This window comes from Lepidochelys olivacea (genome assembly GCF_965140295.1).
Source record: "Lepidochelys olivacea isolate rLepOli2 genome assembly, chromosome: 9".
Taxonomy (NCBI): Eukaryota; Metazoa; Chordata; order Testudines; family Cheloniidae; genus Lepidochelys; species Lepidochelys olivacea.
Window position 1 is genome coordinate 63749927 of NC_140419.1, and position 21414 is coordinate 63771340.

General features: G+C 47.1%; 1 protein-coding gene across 1 annotated transcript in view; it reads right to left on the reverse strand.

Moving 5' to 3' along the window:
- Positions 1 to 21414, reverse strand: part of LOC311526625 (gamma-aminobutyric acid receptor subunit beta-4-like) — an 87546-nt gene that overhangs the window by 64068 nt on the left and 2064 nt on the right. Inside the window, exon 2 of the mRNA XM_084639837.1 lies at positions 18914 to 19002. Within this exon, the coding sequence (XP_084495963.1) occupies positions 18914 to 19002 (89 nt within the window). The remainder of the gene's footprint in view (positions 1 to 18913; positions 19003 to 21414) is intronic.

Consider the following 21414-nt stretch of genomic DNA (forward strand, 5'->3'; position numbering starts at 1 on the left):
CCTAGCAGGCCAGGCCTTACCCCACACTACACTGGTCTGGGCACGGGGCAAAAAATACCTGTGAATCAGCACATGAGGGCTAGACTGCAGGTTTAGATTGCACATTGCCAGGTGGGGCATGAGAAGGCCCAGAGCAGGGAGATGGGGTGGGCGGGAAAGGAAGATTGCCCCATTCTTGTCTTGCTGTGATGTCCTGGCTTTGTGTGTGTAGGAGTGAATGTAGTGTTGCCTTCAAGTGGCTGGGGGCAGAGACAGGATAAGGGACTTACTATTGCAACTACCTAAGGAAATTCTCTTTTAGCTCAAGTGCTAAAAACATGCTTTTTTGGAGCTGAAAGAGTATCCTGGCCCACATGAAGAGTTTGCCATGGTCATATTTCCATGCCGAAGTCAATACCAGAGGTCAGATCTTGGGTCGGGGTTCTAAGCAAAGGGTCAGAATCCAAGTCAGAGCCACAGTCTTTGTGGTCATGTGCCAAACAACAGAACTCCAGTGTTGACAGTGGGGTAGAAACCCCACGGATTTGGGGAAGGGCAGGGTAATGAATCCACATGTTGCAGAAAAGCCCATCCAATTACTATCTAAAATCACACCTCTTCCTGGGGAGCCAGGGCCAGGTGCCTGTTCCTTCAGCTCCAAAAACACAGGGTTATAGCTACTGCAGTGTGGCAGTATCTACTGCCTGATGGCTCTGCTGACCTGCGTTTGAGTCCTGCTGATCCTTATTGGGATGGGGGACGGAATGTCTCCTTGCACCCACTCCCATCTAGTCACACCTCTGTCAGACTAAGCACAGTATAGCCCTGAGTGATGAGGCTAATGATGAGTTCCAACTGGTGCTGTTCTACTCTCTTAACAGCATGGCTTTTGGCCAGTAGCCAATCAGATTGCTCAATTTGCACAACTCATTTAATAAGGAGGAATATTAGAGATGTCCCATGGGAAATGGAAAGTTAGAGTGCGCCGTTTCCAAGATACAGTGGAGTATTGCATGGGGTTTGAGGGAGTAATTAGGAATCACATAACAAAACGGCATCTTCTGTATATAATCGTGCCATGTTTTTGCTGCAGTCCTCTCAGGTCTCACAAGCTAAGAGAGGCTTGGGCTAGCTGGGTACTCATACAGAAGAAGATTTCTCTGGAAAACCTGAGTGTACATGCATTGAACCAATTGCTCAGCATGGAGATAGGAGGTGCTGCATGGCTGGCTGTGCCACCTTTGAGCTGAGACATAAAACTGACCACTCGTACTCATTAATATCCCCTTGCATTCTTTCCAAGTGGACAAGTGTTAACCTTGTTGTGATGGCCAAATTCCAACAAGTTGTTGACCTAAATTTCCCCTGCAGATTTGAATGGATACACTATTTTTCATTTCCTGTCCTCAAGTGTTGCTGTGCACTGTTGAACAGCTGATATGTTTCACCCCAGAGAGGGTAGCATTGCAGTTGTGGGTGAAGTGAACCCTATATTAGTTTGCAAGGCTCTGCTGTGGGATCCTTCTGAAGGCAAGGTGCCATGCTGGTATAAATCTAACAATCATTATTTTGTTAATGTTCCAGGGAAAGCCGGAAACTAGAGAATGCCATCCGTGAGGCGCAGTGGATTACAGAGGCTATCCCATGGGCATTTTTAATGGATTAGTGGGGATTAAAGTGGGATATTGTGACTATCCCATGGAAATTTGGAAGTTAGAAAGAACAATCAATTGGCTGCAATAGACTACAAAAGCCATCCCGTGGGTATTGACGGATTATAGAGGAAGCTAGATCAAGGTTGATTTTAAAAGATGGTGTTAGGCAAATACCTGAGCTGAATAAAAACAAGATATCAATTGTGCAGGCTTAAAACAGAGAATGAAAAGCAGCAGAAAGCAAATTAACTCTGGGGAATTCCTTTGCAAGCCCCCAGGTCATCCAGGCACTCATTCAGCAAGGTACCTAAGCACATGCCTCATTGCAACATGCCATCCCATTGATTTCACTGGGCCTATTAACATGCTTAAAGTTAGACATGTGCCTAAGTACCTTGGGCCAGGTGTTCAAAGGTGTTTGGACACCTAAAGATGTGGCGAGGCACCTAGCAGGATTTTCAAAAGGGCGTAAGCAGTTTACACACCTACCTCCCATTGAAGGTCATGCTGTGTATACTGAGAAAGGTTGTTGTCCCTCAGATTTTCAATAAGGTCCCAGGGCTTCACCCTCCGTGCAGATAAAATACAGGCAAATATACCACTGTTCTAGCACATTTCCTAGGGCTCGATTAAATTATAAGCATTATGGGAGTATGTCATTCCAGCATCCAGAGGACTGGAGAAGTTTTCCTTTGGATCACAGGGTGCTGTTGATCAATTGGATCACTATCGTCCGTCTGTTATGTAATGCACCCTTTGCTGTGCTCTTTGGGTGCCACTGGCTGAGCCAAGAGGCATTGGGCGTCAGATTTCCAGCACAGCTCAGCTCTCATTTCAGCACCTAAATAAGGGCCAGATTTTCCAAAGAGCTCAGCCCATTGGGCACAAGTAGGTAGGTGCCTATATGGGAGCCAATCTCTTCTGTCAATCTGGCCCCAGCTGCAGGTGCTGAGCTGAGTTCCTTTGGAAACCTGGCCCTCGTTTCCTATGGGAGGCTCTGCCACACTCCCAAGGAGGGGCAGAACAGTAAACATTTCACAAGGGCAGCTATCCCGCCATGCTGTTCCCTCCTCCTTTATGTCACTCATCCATCACAATACAGGGGACCGTGTGACTCCTTCGACAGATGAAGATCGCGGATGCTGGCACAACAATTCAAACCCAGATGATGGGATAAGGGAAAGAAGACGACGACAGGGAACTGTGTTACACCACCTACCCCATCTCCACCTCAGGTCAGCAGGGGGAAGACAGCAATGGGAGCAGCCTTGAACCTGGGTCTCCATCATGGATTTGCAAGTCATCTCACAGTTGAAAGCTGGGTTTATTTTCAGGCTCTTGTGTCCCTTATTATAATTATTTATACAACTGCAGTGCCTAGCTATCCAGAAGGAGAGAATGTCACCAATTGGCAAGATGGCAGCTGCATTCACCAGCTGAAACAAGGTTTAGATTTAGAAAATCTTCAACTTAAAGACCAAACAATGAATGTTCCACTCCAATGTTATTTCCGTCTTCCCATGTGGGTGTGAAAACTGGAAAGCCAGCCAAGGGACAGACGGACGTCTAAATGTCTTCGAAAGCAAATGCCTCAGAAAAATACTCGGTATTAGATAGAATCTAACAAACACTAAAAGCCATCAACAACCCCATTCTCTCCAAAGTTATTCAGAAAAAAAGGTGGAAATGTCTGGGACGCATGTTAAGAATGAAGCCAGAGCATGTGCCATAACAGGCGTGCCACTGGGCAGCTGGAGGGACACACAAAAGTGGCTGACCAAAAGAATCTCTGTTGAACAGTGCCCAGATAGGGAAAACTTAAGGAACTTAACATAGAGGACATGCAAACAGCAGCCCAGGACAGACAGGTTGGCAGGGCTTTGCTTGTGCCCTAAGTGACATCTGACCACACAGGAAGGATGCAGAGTGCTTAGATCAAAGCCTTATTGTGCTAGGTGCTGTACAAACATATGAGGCAGTCCCTGACCTCAAGAATTTACAGTTTAAATAGACAAGAAAGATAATGGGTGAGAGGAAGGCAGGGTGGCTGTCCCCACATTACACACAGGGTACACAGGCATAAGGAGATTCACGCCCTGATCCAACCTTTTGAAATCAATCAGGCCCTCTGTGACTTGCCCACAGTCACACAAGAAGACTGGGGCAGCAGCAGCAGAAAGTGAAACCCACAAGACCATTCTTGCTCCATCTGGCTCCTGTGCGAGCAGGGCTCTTGTGGATTTCACTACCCTGCTGGCTCACAAGAATGAAATTGCAGATGAGGGAAATGTGTCTGATGAAAAGCACATGTACTCATGTGACATGCATGTCCAAGTCTGCAAAGCAAACCAAGGCCGATGGGTCTACTTATCAGCCCTGACTAAGTCCTCACATATTTTCATGCAAGCATGTAGAATCATTCCTTGACGTTTAATCCAACATAAAAAGTATTTATTTTTTAAAAAATTCACAGAGAAACTTTATTTTAAGATAATTTAGTGCTGGATGAAGAGCCCTAGAGACTGAATTCATCTATTTAGCCACAGAATGGACAGCAGCTGTGAAATCTGCCCCCATATTGCCCCGTCAACATGCCTTAGTCTTATGATTACCTTTAAAGGTCATAGGGGAAGTTGGTCTATGTGATTGATTCATTCCTTAACTTATTTCCTTCAGATTGTCAACACAGGAGCCAATCGATACCAAACATGAGCCAATTGATACCTGATATCAACCAGCAACTATTAATCAATTAGCCGTTGTCATTCACTGTTAGATCAGGACTGGATTTGAACCCAAGACCTATTGGTGGGAAAACATTTGTGCATATTACCAAGCCCTGAGCCATCCAATCCCTTAATGCAAAGTGAGCTGAACCAAATTAATTGAAATAGGTTAATGCAAACACTTTGGTTGATATCAAATCCATTACCCCATTATGAAACACTGCAAATATTTGTAACAAGAAAATCTGTTGACTTGTCATATTTATCAAAGGGGCAATGGGAAGGTATTTTTTCCTTTTTTAAATTTTTAATGAAGAAATCACACTTCCTATTCATTGTTCACTCACTCTTCTCTTTTACAGGATACCACTAGCTCCAGCTCCTACATTTATTCCAATCCAGCACACGCAGAATGGAACAGTAGCACAACTTGACGGCTGAGAACCTGCCAGTTTTCTACAAATACAGACATGTGGGCCTGGGTTCTCAGGAATTGGTTGGTGATTTGGGGGGCTTCAACTGCGGTGTTTGCCAAACTGAGATACCGTCAAGAGGGCTGATTTTCAGAAAGTGTTAAACCCCAACTCCTGAAAGTCAGTGTAAGCCAATGAGCCAACTCACTGTCAGATAAAGCTCCCAAGAGTGGCAGAATTTCAGTCCCTTTCTTCAGGGTTGTCATTATTTAACATTATGAACTCAGCTAAATCATCCACGGATTCTATAGCTCCTTCCTGAAACCCAGCACCTGCTCCTGGCCTTTCCCCATTACACCTGCTCTCTACAGGTATCTCCTACCAGACCGTCTACCTGTCTGAGACAGGGAACCCTTTGTAGGTCCTTCCGCTAACCCCGCATTTTCCTTTCTAATTGAGCAGGCTCCCACTTATAGGGTGCACTGCCTCTGAGCTATCACATGATCATTGGTCACTTGACTCACCAGTTGGCCAGAGACCTGAAATAGGGCGCTGGATCGTGTGTGTGTCTGCACCTCAGAACTGTCAGGCCCCTGTACGATGCAGCATTGCCAACCCCGAACATTCAAAAATCATGAGCCAGGCCTGAAAAAATCATGAAACTGGTTTAAAAATCATGAGATTATCTTAGAAATCATCAGATTTTTTAAAAAGAATAATAAATTTGGAATTATTTTTCTTCGCCTTCTGATGTCTGAACCTTTAGGGTACACTCAGCTCATATTTTCCACCTTTTCTCTACAATCTATAAACTTTTTATTTTAATGAAAGTGGCAGTTCACCCCTAATCACTTGACTCCAGGACCTGGGGCATTAAGAAAAACACCAAAGATTATGTGACTTGTGCTAAAATCACAAGAGTAAGTAACAGTGAAGGGGATTCAAGATGGACACCCAGAATCTCTAGTCGCTTTTGAAAGCATCCACCCCCAGGGTGCTGGTATTAGGGTCGTTTCAGCAGAGATTTGCCTTACATAAATGTCCTGAAAATTGAACAGCCTTTTCACAAAATCCACTTGCCCAGCCTTTGCCACCACAACTGAGGATAACAAAAGCAACTAACAGTATGTCACTTGCCCATCAAAAGAATTACTTGCCTGGGGTGCATGGGTGATTAGGGTTTTGTAAGGCAGATATATGTAGCCATCTTCTACAGTTCATCAAAGTGATTAGCACACACTATTAATCCAGGTGCCTTTCAAATTCTGCTCCAACTTCAAAAAATGGCACTGAGTTAACAGTGTGCAAAAACCAGAAACACATATGTAAAACTCCTGTTTTACGTCCTACTTCTGTCATCAAATCTCCCCCAATCCCCAAAACTTCCTTCCCAGGCTGAGACAATTCTGCCGAGCTCCTCTCATTTCTGGTAAACACCAAAGGAGCTGTTCACTTCAGTGATTAATTGTATTCCCCTTTTAATATTTCTGCTGACATCAGACTCTGGAATTAAAGGAACTCCGGCTCAGATTCTGGATGGCAACAGGCAGTATTAGTCCTCCTCTTCCCCCCTTTGTTCTCGCCAAAGATTCAGAGCTCACTGTAGTCAACAGGAGACTTTCCATTTACTTCTATGGGCTTCTTGTCTCCAGCTAACTGGAAGTGCCTATTGTGTGCCTTTCTCCAAACCACTATCAACACTTTTCTAGCACAAGGAACACAGGTAATATGAGACCCTGTTCTGCCAAGCCTTGGGCAAGCAGGTCTTATTCACATGAGCGGAGCCACTGGTGTCAATGAGTGTGGGCTACTCATGTGTGTGAGGCTTTGCAGGACTGATCCCATATAGGGTGAGGTCATTCAAAGCATTACGCATTGGCCTAACTCTGCTGCCACTGAAGCCAATGGGAATTTTACCCTTGACTCCAATGGGATCAGAGTTAGGTTAATGTTGAATGCTTTTGAAAATCCCTTCTGGAGCCATCTCCAGTCTGGGGTCTACAGGTGATGTGACTCACTCTCTGGGCACCACAAGGGGGACCACTCTCCCCAGTAGGAAGAGGGGAATTCAGTCTCCATGTTCATTCAGTCCTGAGCCTCACTGAGCACTGCCTCATCATGGACTCCCAGCCATAACCGTGAGGGCTCACCCGCTTCTGGGGAATTCAAAGCTCAAATAGACACCCAGAACTGTAATGAACTTGCAGGACTGAGACTGCAATCTCCATGTTTCATTTATTGCTGAGGAGCCCCTCACACTATCTTACCAGTGAACTCCCTGACATGGTCTGGTGCAAGAGGGGAATCCATTCTCCTTTGAGTCCTGGCCTTCCCCCTTGCACTGCCTCATTAATGGACCCCTCAGTATGACCTGGAGCAATCACCTTTCCCTGGATTTAGTGAGGAATCAGCCTAACCAACACCCAGCAAACCTCGTTGAAGAAGGAGATTTAAAGGATTTTCTCACTGGAGCAAATTTATAAACAAAGACACCATTTAAACAACAGCAATGAATGGGCCAGTAATTCTCTTTGCTATTACTGGAGAGATGTGCATTTCCTTCACAGACCTGCTCTGACCTGGGCCCATGGCATAGCTGCAGTTGTGACATCATAGTCTGCTCCAATGGAAATTAAAATGACAATTCAGCATGATCATTTCTCAGCTGGGTAAGACAGACTGGCCATGACAGGAAACCTTCCTTTAAATCCAAGTGCTTTTGATAATAATGTATCATGGAAAGAACATGTCACATACTAGCTAAATGTCATTTCTCCCTCTAGTGGCTGCTCCACATAGTGGATAAAAGTCTAATACTGCTACTGGCTGTTGAAGTTACTCTGTTAGCTCAAGTAGTAGAGGCCTGTGCTTTGGTGCTGAAGGACCTAAAGTCAGTAGTTACTGACAGCTTATGGTGGGATTTGTTATAGAAAGTTATGAAATGTAAAGGTCAAAGTTGGTGGAGAATTACATCCTGCTCATTTTTCTTACTACATTATTTACATATATAGTTTTTCATTATTCAATCAGCTCTGGGATAGTCAAATAATATTTGTGAATTAAATTATTAGCAATTCCCCTCTCCCCCCCCCCCATCAATCAAAAAATAAATTATCAGTGAATAAACTGTGTACTTTAAAGCTATGTCAGAAAGGCCCCTATCTGCTCCCCTTGCTGAGTTCACTGACTAACCCTAACTAGAGAAGGAGTATGGTTTAGTGGCCTGGAAACCTGGGCACTCCTGCATTCTACTCTTACAGTTAAGGGAGGCAGAACTTCTTGGGTCTAATCCTGGCTCTGCCACTGGCCTATTGCCTGATCTTGAACAAATCTCTTAATCTCTGTGCACCCCAGCTTCCCGAAGTGTAAAATAGGGTTGGGAATACTCCCGCACCTCATAGGGCAGTTGAGAGGATCCATTAGTCAATGTTTGCACAGCATACCATCTTTACTCCTCTCTGTCACACAGAGCCAATAATGCTACAGAAGAGCAAATTACATTCACACAATCAAAAGATCATATCCAGTTAAGCCCTGATTCCAGAATCTTTTTGCTTGGTGATGATGTCCAAAGCAGAGAGAACACAGCTTGATTTCCAGATCCCAGGCTGAGCTTGCTGCGCTGGCAGGTAGAAATATCTTGTTTTGACTGGTAAACTGAGCAAATTTGACATGGAAGTCGCTGAGGGAGAATAAATATGGAACAAGAATATGCCTTTTTTCAGAGGCTCTTTTCCAACCATAACCACACTTCAAGCCATCCCAGACTTGAACTAAGGGGTCCTGAGGTCTGAAACCAAAGCCACACAAGGTCCTCTGCGTCTTGCCCCTGCCACAAGCACAGATATCTGTGATTGCACAATCAGTTAACAGGAATATTCTAGTGTCAGTGGAAGGGGAAAGGGACAGAGTATGAAAAAAAAGGTGAAAGAAAGAGATTTCTCATCTCCTACACACAAGGGAAGGGAAAAATGCTGAACACAGAAGAATAACCCTTTTGTATCTGAATAACACTGTAGTGACATCTGAACCACCATGAAATGTATAGCCTGCTTAGAGCAAACTCTGATTCTCTTGCAGACCTGTAAAGAGGACTGCCTTGAAGAGTTCTGCTGTCTTATGTGCAATGGGAACAGGAACAGTGGGTTTGAGCTATGGAATACCAATTCACAGAACAGCTCTATGCTGGCTACTGGGCTCTGCTTTCTAATGTATTTCAACTTTTACGCACATGGAGTTAATTCCTTTAATGGGTTTTATGCCATTGTCGAGTGCAGCATTTGTTTAAAAGCACTCAGCCGTTTTCGTATACAGTTTTTGACAGGTGCATGCAAATATACAAGTTTTCATATGAACTGTCTATATGTGTGTACATAGCTAATTACACCCCCTCTCGTGGGTTATCAGCAAAGATTGAACCTCTGACTTCCTGCATCAAGCTTTAGCCCTTGACCTAAAGGAACTACATTACATTACATTAGTAGTCTCTGATTCACTATGTGAACCAGCCTCTAGAAAGAGAAATGACCTACTTAGCCAATGTGTTACATATATAAATAAAGCCTCTGTACCTCAGTTTCCCCAGCAGCAGAATGGAGGTAAAAATATTGATTTACCTCATAGGTGGATTGTGAGGTTTTAGTAGCTTAAGGATTGCAAAGTGCTTTGAGAAACTCGGATAAAGAGGCGGGTGAATATTTTTCGTTAACACTTTTCAATTTTTAAATGAATTCTCTTTAGCTGGTTTTTTGCACTCCTTCTGCATTAGCTTTCTGGGAATATTCTGGTAGGTGAGCTTGCTGGCAGGAATGTGCATGGAAACAGTGATTTTAAAGCAGATATTAGAGAATATTCGTGGAAAGTGAATTTAAAATTCGTAATTGGTAGTATTCAAACCAGAAATCTGAGTCTAAGAATGTCACTCACCCCGTCAGGGAACAGAACAAAACCATCTGACCCATGAGGCCACTCAAAACAGCTCATATTTTGCATACTGAATAATCACAACAAATTGCTTATGACCAATCTACAGACCAAGAATCTTTCAGCCAAAAACCTTTAGTAATGAATAAATGTTATTAAATCACAAATTGTTCATAAATAGCTTGTGAACAGAAAAAAAAAGGCAAAATTCATGGAAGAAATGCTATGTTAAAAATTATTCACCTCCCTCTGAACGGAACTATATATTCAGTATAGACAAAGGCTTATGTTTCAAATTTTTGAGTCAGGTGATACTAATAATAGTAATTATCATAATGTCTTACCCATTTATAGACAGCCATCTAGCCAAAAGGATCCCAAGGCACTTTATAAACTACAGCACAGGTAAACAAGAATCAATTAAACCACCACTGAAATGCAGCCACCCAGGATTGGATGAAGTAGCAATAGAACAGAATAAAGCCATGGTACCCAACTGTTTCAGACAGGAAGTGAAGAGGAAAGCATCAGGCAAGTTTAGGGAGGTGGAATGCAATTACTCAAAATAGAATTTGGCCAGAGCTAGAAAACAAACATCCTTTCCTACTGCCGTAAAAAGGGTATTGGGCTAATTGTTCCACAAGCATCCAGGACCTCAGTGTTATGTCTAATCCAGAAGATGGCACCTCTCACATGCCCCCTAGCTACATAGTAGGGAAGTGCCACCTATTGAATCATCAACCCAACTTCCTCAATCACCAGGGTTTTCCTTGCACATAACTCACCGTGTTCCCCACAATGGCTTGGCATGTGAGACTCCAGCATAGGCCTGGCTGCAGCCCACAAGGGTGTAATAGCACATACATGTGAGACCTGAAAACACCATTCCCCTGGCCAAGGCCTAGTAGTACAAGAGCTAGGCTGGGAGGCAGAAGAGCAGGGCTCTGCCTGGGTGTAAGCCACCTAAAATTCCTTTAACCTTTCGATGCCCAAGCTTCTCCCCTGTGAAATGGAGATAACAATATTTGCCTTCTAAGGGGACTGAATCCATGAACACCTACACCATGCTAGAGAAGTCCCAAGCATTATCCCAGGATGGACAAAGGGAGCGGTCTCAGGTACCTTGGCATTAACGTATAACAATATGCCTAACTCCTTACACTACAACACCACTACAGCGAAACATTTTCCAGCAGTCAAACTCTGGGCAGTGAGGGCTAGATCTGCTGTCTCCTCCCTGCTCCTGCTCCTGCTGCATTCCCTTCAGCCAACATGGTGGCTCAGCCTTCCAGCACAGTCACTTCAGGAGTCCTGGACTACTGATGATGCTTCACTGCAACACTTTGTGCATCAGCAATAATTTATGTTTATTATTTGGGATTGCAGGTGTCGATGTTGCACAGTTGCTAATTCCACTGAACTCCATCCTTCCCGCTCATCACCTGAGGAGAAAGTATGAGCATGTGTGTGTTACACAGAGGGGAGTTTGGGGTTGTAATAAGGGGCAGGTGAGAGGGAGGATGGAGTGGCGGTGAGGGACATGGTTGCTGGGGCCCACTGGCAGGTGAGAAGGAGCAGCAAGGGGTAGATATATGAAATGGAGGAGAATGAGTATCTGTACTGAGCGGCAGGAGAGAAGAAGAATAGAGAAGTGTGTGTGTGAGGGAGGGGAATTTGTGTCTGTACTGGGAGTGGGTGAGGACAAGTGTAGGAGGCTGTGAGGGGGAGGGAGGGGAATTTGGGTTTGTAATGAGACGGGGAGGCTAGGTGTGCGTGTGTTTGATCGTGCATGTCTGTGAAGGGAATCTGGATCTGTGAGGAGAGGGGTGGAGACAGTTGAGCCTATCTGAGGAAGGGGAAGAAGGATCTGTGAGCAGAGAGGTGGAGACAGGCATGTAAAACTGAGACATGGGAATGGGGAATCTATAAGCAGAGAATTGAAGACAGGTGTGTGAGGGAGGGGAACGGGGGTTTTGTGATGAGAAGGGATAGGACAGGTGTGTGTATCTGAAGGAGGGAATGGGGGATCTGTGATGAGAGAGGTGAGAACAGGTGTGGGTATCTGAGGTAGGGGTGCAGGGTTCTGTGATGAGAGGGGTGATGACAGGTGTGTATCATGGAATGTGGGAGAGGACAGGTGTGTGTATCTGAGGGAAGGGAGCAGGGATCTGTGATGAGACGAAAGGGGACAGGTGTGTGCATCTGATGGGGGAGCAACGGGATCTGTGATGAGAGGGTTGAAAACAGCTGTGTCTGTGTGAGGAAGGGGATCTGTGATGAGAGAGGTGAGGACAGGTGTGTGTGTCTGAGGGAGGAGAGCAGGGACCTGTGATGAAAGGGGTGAGGACAGGTGTGTGTGTCTCAGGGAGGGGCAACGGGACACGTGATGAGAGGCTTGAAAACAGGTGTGTCTGTGTGAGGAAGAGCAATGGGGGCATGTGATGAGAGATGTGAGGACAGATGTGTGTATCTGAGGGAGGGAAGCGGGGATCTGTGATGAGAGGGGAGGGGACAGGTGTGTGTGTATGAGGGAAGGAGAATGGGGATCTCTGATGAGACGGGTGAGGACAGGTGTGCATATATGAGGGAGGGGGAATGGGGATCTGTGATGAGAGGAGCGAGAACAAGTATGTGCATTGGAGGGAAGGGAGTGGGGATCTGTGATAAGAGGAAAGGGGACAGGTGTGTGTATCTGAGGGAGGTGAGCGGGGGATCTGTGATTAGAGGGGAGAGGACAGGTGTGTATATCTGAGGGAGGGGCAAAGGGAATCTGTGATGAGAGGGGTGAGTGTATATGAGGGAAGAGAGCGGGGATCTCTGCTGAGAAGGGTGAGGACAGGTGTATGCATTGGAGGGAAGGGAATAGGGATCTGTGATGAGAGGAAAGGGGACAGGTGTGTGTCTGTGAAGGAGGGGCAACGGGATCTGTGATGAGAGGGTTGAAAACAGGTTTGTCTGTGTGAGGAAAGGGAAGGGGGAATTGGGATGAGAGGCATGAGGACAGGTGTGGGTATCTCAGGGAGGGGATTATGGATCTCTGATGAGAGGGTGAGGACACGTGTGTGTATCTGAGGGAAGGGAGTGAGGATCTGTGAGGAGAGGAAAGTGGATGGGGGTGTGTATCTGAGGAAGGGACAATGGGATCTGTGATGAGAGGGTTGAAAACAGGTGTGTCTGTGTGAGGAAGGGGAGCAGGGATCTGTGATGAGGGGCAAGAATAGGTGTGTATATCTGAGGGAGGGGCAATGGGAATCGGTAATGAGAGGGATGAGGACAGGTGTGTGTATTTGAGGAGGGGAGCAGGGAACCTCTGATGAGAGGAAAGGGACAGGTGTGTGTATCTGAGGGAGGGGAATGGGGATCTGTAATGAGAGGGGCGAGGACAGGTGTGTGTATCTGAGGGAGTGGGGAACAAGCATCTCTGATGAGAGGGGTGAGGACAGGTGTGTGTAAGTGTGTGCTGGGGGGCAGTTTGCGTTTGTAATGAGGGGAATGTGAAAGGGAGCATAGATGGGCATTCTGACATCTTTGAAAACCAGGACCCCATAAACTGTAACTAATTCTCCCTAAGGAAGTGTGAAGACAGATCGGAGCAGGAGAGGCTGCTGGATCTCCATGCTTTGCAGTGTAGGAATTTGTATTTGTTCCTTAAGGAAACCCAGTCATTCCCTCTTCACCTGATATTTCCAAACACAGTACATAAATTCCCTGGAGTGGAAAACCCAAGAGCCCCTGGCTTTGTGGGTGGAAGGGGGACATGGTAAAGATCTTGCTGCCCCTGGCTTCCGCTAGCAAAATGTAGCTGGTGCTGGGAAAGCCAAGGAGGGCTCCCCCTTCCTCTGTTCTCTGGAAGCAGGGCCATCTCCTTGAAACTCTTGTGAAGTTTTGGGCATCGATGCACCAACTGAGAGCAGCTGAGTCACTGCGCTTAACAGGGTTCCTCGCACCATTTCCTGCATCTCCTTCTCTGACCTGGGGCAATACCTTCTTAATTTGCTTTCTTTTGCTTTGTAGTTAATGCTTCCAAAAGTGAGAGGCTAAGAGCACTAACTAGAGCCAGGCACTGTGCAGGATGCTGCTGTGAAAGCTTCCTGCCCTCCCTTCCCCCCACCACCCTGTCACACCTTCTCTTCTAAGAAACAAGGCCTGTGCACCGCTCTATCAGTGTGCCCCAGACATAGCCTGCTGGATCCCACAAAACTGAATTCCTGATGCACGCTTCCCCTGCTGGTCCAGTGCTGGGAACTTGCCCTCCCCCTCAGCTCAGCCAAAGCACCCTACTCCTGCCCTCTCCCCTACCCTGTTCTTGCTATTTCAGTACTGAGATCTCCCCTCCCCACAGACTGACGTCTCTGCCAATATATCTTACTTCTCCCCTGTAGCACCCCCTTCTATTCCAGTGTGGGGACTCCCCCAGTTATGACAAGGCCTCTCAGGCTGCTCTGCAACAGTGCCTTGCTATTCTAGTCGTAGGCCATCTCCTAGTGCTGTCAAGCCATCTTGGACACCCCAAGCTATCCCAGCTATTCCCACAAGGATTCCCCCCCCCCCGAGCTCAATGCCCCTTTGCTATCCCAGACTACCCCCTGAGCAGATATGCTAGCACCCATTCCCAGAAGAAGCCAGGTGCCAGCTAAGAACTAGACAGCGACCATCCAACTCAATGAATCTGTCACTCAAGCTAGTGAGATTTAGCACCTGAGCTCCTAAGATGTGATGCCACTGATGAATCCACTGAGTCACCCTCCACACTCCCCCACCACCCAAGCTCCATCTCCACAGCTAGCAACCTCTGGACAGCATGATCCGAGTCTGGCTGTGTGGCTGGGTAAGATGGGCCAAGATTTGCCAGGAGCCTCTCTCCACCCCATTCACGGTTCAGCTTAACTGATGAACATGACACTCCCTCTGCCACAGTGCCACCCCTGAGAGCCAACCTGCTCATCGGTCAAATGGGCTTCAAAGGGGGGAGTGAGTGGCTGACGCTTCTCAGCCACTCAGCTCGGCCTGGAGCTAACGAGGCATCTCGAAATTAAAAAGTGAACTGCAATCCCCAGCAGGCTTGTCCTCCTTTTGGCATTAGTTGGAGTTCTCTTTCTATCTCAGGGAGCTGGGGAGCAGTGAACGGCATTCAGATTTGTTGCGGCACTGTGTCCTGGGTAGCGCACAGGGATACTGGGATAGGGAGGACCTGTGTCTTAGGAAAGGTGTGTGTGTGGGGGGTCCTTTCAGTGAAGTCAGGGCCCCAGGAGAGATTCCCTTTGGAGAGTGTTTTCACTTGTGGGGGCGCAGAAGGGAACTATCACTGACTGGCTGGTTTCTAACCTCTCTGGCCACCCATTTACCTTACATCAATAGAGCAGCGTGGAGGGGATGCAGAGAAGATAAAACATGGGATGCAGAGAGAGAGAGAGATTGTGTGTGTGTGTGTGAGGGAGAGAAAGAGGGAGGGAGATTTGGGGCTTTTAGTGAGAGAGGGTGAGCAAGTGTGTGTGGGAGGGAGGGAGAGGAATTTGGGTCTGTAACTTGGGGCTCGTGAGGGCAGAGGATGTGAACAGGAGCAGCTCTATCATCCCTGAGATGGATAGGGATACAGAGATCTGTTGAGAGGAATTTGGGTCTGTGACTTGGGGCTCGTGAGGGCAGAGGGTGTGAACAGGAGCAGCTCTATCATCCCTGAGATGGATAGGGATACAGAGATCTGTTTGGAGTACTATGCCATGGAAAGTGAGATAAAATTGTGCGTATGAGAAAGAGAGGGAGCAGGAGCTGGGAGAACTGGACTGTAATAAGGGGAGGGCAGGATGCTACTGGGCCAGAGAAAAGCACCGGGACTGTTTGGAAAGTCTGAGGGGTGCTCTGGCAGCTCCCTATTGCCAGGTCAAAGTGAAGCAATGGTGCATGGGAGCATAGTGGGGGTGGACACACACTAACAGATAATACCGCAGGGATGACAAACTGGTATCACTGACAACTCTTGAGTGCGGCTTGGCCAGCCACAGCAGCTCTGTGCATGAGACCTGCCAGGAGAGCCCTGGTTGTGAGGAGGAACTGTACTTAGGCCCGGATCCTCTAAGGTATTTAGACACCTAGTTCAGTGGTTGTGAGGTACCTAAATATTGCTGAGGTTCTAGGCCTTTGTGCCTCCCTGATCTTTGGCGTGAGGGTGCGGCATGGAGTCAGAGCAAGCACAGATGCCCGTAGGTCCCTGCTGGGAGCCAGCCTAACCCTCTGGTTGCTTGTGGGCCTGAGTTCTGAGGTACTTTCCTGGCTCCTACATATCCCTGGGAGAAGGGAGCCTTGCTCCCAGAAAGCTTCCTGGGTCTTACCCAAGATTTTCTAGCTTCATCGACTATTTACGGGATAGGGTGGAAACCTCAACCCCTCCATGGCAGGGATATGAATGAGGTAGTCAACACAGTGAGCCACATTCATCCCCTGGTGTGACAGCACTGGCCTCAGTAGAATTGCCTCAGGGACAGATTTGGCTCAATGTCTCGGGGACCCAGATAACTGTGGTGACTGATACTGTTACTTGTAGACTTTCACCTCCAGCTCACTAGGTTAACGATGACCGAGATGTGTCGCCATCTCCTGACTGTTGAGGGACCCTTACATGGTCCTGGGGCTCAGTCCAATTCCTACCGCTACAATCAGTTCTCTTATTTCAGGCTGTGCAGGGACAGAGGCAGAGGATCGAACCATCCAGAGAGGCTGAACGCCCCTTTCAATCCGAGAGTGTCAATGGCACCACATGGGAGAAGCTTGCACTGCCTGCTCAGACTCGGAGCCCTGTGGGGCTAGTAGTCTCTTGTGCTATTGATCCCTTCAAAATAGGGGAAAGAAAGGAACTGAGCCTTTTTTAATAAAGTTGGGAAAGCAACAATTAAACACGGGGGTCGGGGGCTCTCTCTCTGCTTTTATTATGGAGATCCAATGAGCACTTTGCAAATGTAGGTGGAAAATCAGAGATCTTCTCATAGGTTTTAAGGTCAGAAGGGGCTGTTATGAGCTATTGTTCTGACCACCTTCATTGCACTAGTCACAGAACGTCATCCAGCAATTCCTGCATCAACCCCAGGTCTATTCTTTCAAACCAGCTAAAGAGGGACAGTGTGCTTCATGGGGCTGCTCTGCTGGATGGGCACTCAAGTGGGATAAAGCACTTTCAACTGATCATGCATGACTCCCTGCCCACTCTGGACTCCTGAGCCATGATCCATGGGGAGACAGGATAGCCAATCCCCCACAATCACCACTGCCCTCACCCTCCGTCAGTTCATGTTGCCCCTGCACAGAGCTGGATCACCTACTGTGTTTTACTGTATCCTAATAATCCCAAAGGCTTACTAGGCGGTTTTCTTGCCATTTTTATGGCATCTCTGAAGTTCTCCACCCATAAAATGTAACTGCACCAACTTCTGTGACTGGGGCCAGCCAGCTTTGTGTTTCCCTGATAAACCCTTTTCATCAAGCCTTCCTGTATTCCAGATTCAAAGAGGTTCCATTACCTCCTGCTCACTTGCTGAGCACTGCTACCCTCCCGAAGCTGTGTCCATTGAAGCGAATTCCAGGATGTACCACTTTGCACCATGGAGGAGTCATTTTACATGGGAGAGTCTCTCCCCACCTCAAGCCCTCCTTAGAGTCTGCATTTCAGCAGCTGATTATATTGCTCCTGCCCTTCTGAAAATCCCATTCCACCAGCAGTGATGGGAGACAAACATGAGAGTGGGGTGGAAAGAGGGTGGGGAAAGAGCCTTCACCGTGGGTGAATATAGGCAGGTTTGTGTGCAGTGGAGGGAAGTCTGAGATGATGGATAAATAGAGAGATCATAGCTAGTTCATGGAGCAGAGAGAAACTGGGATGCTTAAGGACTGATTCAAAGCTCCTGGAACCCAGTGGGAATCTTCCCATCAACTTCAGTGGGCTTTGGATCAGGCCTGTAATGGGAGACCTCTGTCCCACACCATCGTTGGCACATTTTCCCCTTGAAACCAAGGACATCAATCTGCTTTTCAGCAGTTGTCTCCAGAAGGGCCACTCAGTCCTCTGCAACTCCCAGAACTTCTGAGATAAACTCCTACCTACAGACAAAGGGAAAGCACCACGCAACTAAGGCCAAAAATACCAAATCAAGGTAAGCCCAAGCAAAAGTGCCCCGACACTCACATCATAGTCTAGTTCCTACTATTAAGTGGGTGCCAATAAATACCCACCAATGGGGCTTCACGGCCCGGTAATTATTTCCCCACCCCACCCAAAAAAGAAAAGAAGCTCCCTTTCTCTCTTCTTTTTCTTTGATGCCTGGGGGGGCTATAAAGCCCTGCCCGTGGGGATCAGCAGACAGGAATGTCCCCTTCCAAATAGCAGTGAGATTGCCATCTCTGGAAGGAATATTTCATTCTGCATCTGTAGCAGGAGGCACGGAGCATTCCAGAGAGACCACACTAACTTCCTGGTACTTCTCGTACCACCTCATCAGCTAGTATCCTGACAGACAAACCATCAGCCTGGCCAGCGGACGGTCTGACCAACTGGGGGACAAACTGCAAAACTCTCTGTACCCAGGGGGGAGGATAGCTACAGCACTGTACCGTGTGGCGAAGGGGGGCAGAGGGAGATATCCGGTGAGCCAATGTCACAGTGAAGCATCTACAGAAATGCCATGGGATACAGACTGTAGGGTTGTTGGGGTTTTTCTTAAGCTTTTGGCAGCCCATGAGTGAGGTTAAACTCAGAGCAACACAGTTTATCCAATGGCCAGACGGCCTGTTACAGGGGTCAGCAGCCAGCAAACAATCCCAGAATGCCAAAACCCTGGGACACACATACTGGTAGAGAAAGAGCAAGGGAGAGAGCAGATGAGAGACAGGGGCAGGGGGAGCAGGGATCTGAGAGAGAAAGGAAATGGGGAGGCGGCCAGGGAGAGCACAAGGAAGGATCAAAAGAGAATGACAGACAGAGAAAGAAAACTGCATGAGAGAGGGCAAAGGAAGCACAAGGAGAGAGAGCGTCGGAAGGGGGGAGGGCAGAGAAACAGCAGAGGAAGAGAGAGAGGGAGCACGGAGAAGGGAAAATCTCACAGGTTGATGCATGTTGCTAGCAGCGGAACAGGTAGCACTGACATATGGAGCAGTTGGCCTCTAGTGCCTCTGCTGCATTTGCTCAAATTGCAAACTACCCCAGCGCAAGAGAGAGTGTGGATCACTGTACCTCCGAAGTCGGGTCTGAGGCGGACGTCATACCCCTTCAGCAATTTGTCCACAATCTCTTTCACCACAGAAATATTCCCAGTGGATTGGCTGAAACAGAGAAGAAGAAGAAGAAGTCCTTATCATCGTCCCCACACAGGAGAGCCATGTGGAGGGCCTAAGCAAAGGGCAGACACGTTCCCTGGCTTGCAGGCTGAACCCTGGTGTGCATGCACAGACGCACACACGCTCCCTGCCTCACACACGAGCTTTTCCTCTCACAAACACCCCCTCCCTGTCTCTCTCCCAGTCGTAGCCCTCCTCTCACACACACACACACATTCACTGTCTTGCACGCACACAGCTATCCTCGCACTCTTCACACTGCACATGCCCTGTCAAATACAAGCCCAGCTGGAGGCTGCTGGGGATCCCATACTTTCGGGACATCCACGCAGTCTAAAAAGCCTATGAACCAATCCCTGGAGGGGGTAGCACACAGGGGCTCTTAAATGAGCACTGTAGATACTCATTCTCTATCTACCACTGCACATTTACTGTCCCTGTCACATACACCCACACTACACTATACATACACAGCCTCCATCTTCGTCACACCCCACAGCCTTTCAACTTCCTTCTCACTCACACTCCCCTTGTGTTCTCTCATTCTGTACACGCACTCACTCTCACACACAGTACACAAATCTGCATCCTCTACCATACACACACACAGGGCTTCCACACTCTAGTCACACACACTCACTGTATCTCTGTCAAACACACAGAGCGTACACAAATTTGCCCTCTCTGTTACATACACACCTCCATGCGCTGCCTTCCTCTCACCCTGCACACACACTTCATCTACAACACAGTCGGCACTTTCTGTCTCTCACACATACTATATACAAACCCAGACTTCTCACACCTAATACACATTGAACTCTGCATGATATTCACCCCCTGCCCAAACACATTCATCTATACAATCTCCCTTTCACATTCTGTGCACCCAGGTACTCTCTTGGGTTAGCCACACTCCCTCCTACACACATAGATTTATGATCTTTGGCCTCTGAGAATAAATATTACACAGCAGCTTCTAATATCTTCTTAGCAACAAAGACCTGGAGAGAAAGAGAGAGAGGAAAAGTCCATCTTTGGCTCAGTATGCCTAGATAATGATATTTTCCCTACCAAGCCCTGTGTTTTCCATTTGGAGGTTTGGTAGCCTCCATTGCTACTGGAGTTCCAATTCCTTCCAGCCATATGAACGAGAGGGATCTCCTGATATAAACAGTCCTAAAGGCAAGGAAAGTGCTGGTGGAACATTAGGAAGGGAGGAAGAAGCTACAAGAATGAAGCTCCAAAATATAGGTAAGTGCAGATTGTTTCCACTTGAGTGACCCCCAAACCCAACCATAGTCCCAGCTCTGTCCAAGGAATAAGACTTGTTTTCCCCAGAGCTTGTGTACACATGCCATCATCAAACAACATTCTTTGCAACCCTAGTTTAAATTCCAAATCCTATGAAAAAGACACATCTTTCAGGCCATCTTTCCTTCCCCAGCAGATCCATCTAGGATGTAAACCTGCAACACAATATTACCCCTTCCAGCCAACCTTGGTGTCAGCCTGAAGCTGGGGGATTGTGTTGACATGTCCACACGCCCCCCGGGTGGGTGCATGCACATGTCTTTGTACACATCTGGCTGTGATTTATGCTTATGGATTTACTGTATGTGAACATGGATCTACATACACATAAGTGCTCGAGTCAGTGTGTGTGATGTATGTGCAGAGATCTTTATACACAGGTGTGTGTACGGACCTGGATCCTCATGCAACTCGATATGAGTGCATGGATCAGCATATGGATGGCTGAGTCTGGGTAAAAATATAGATCTATGTATGCATGCTGTAAATCTGGGTGCCCAGATACGTACACGTGTATTACATATATATATAAATATGTGTATAGGTGCATGAATCTGTGAGTACAGGTGTATGGATACTGGCGTATGAGTGTGGGTCTAGGAACATGGGTAAATTCACCGGTGTGTGCATGTGTTATTGATCTGGATGCGTGAGCCTCTGTGTGTGCCTGGATTTTCAATACATACACCTTCAATCAGAATGTGTATGGGTGAACATAAACCAACATATTTATGTGGGCAATATCTAGGCACACGGATAAACTGTTCAGTGAATATGCTGATGGCCGTGCATATATGGTCTGGGTTTCCTGTACATGTGCCCCATTTGTTTAGGTATGTCTTTACACAAGTGTACAGGAAAATGCAGACATGTGTACATTCTCATACACAAGTCTGTGCATACATAGGTTATGGACATTTGCGTAGAGAAGTATGTACCACGTGCACATGTGGATTTATGTGTTTCTATGCATGTATTTGTGCGTGTATGTCTATATGTATTTCAGGAATCTGTGTAAGTGCGAATATGTGCACACTCTGGATACATGCACAGTTAGCTGTACATGTGTGCGTGTGCACAACT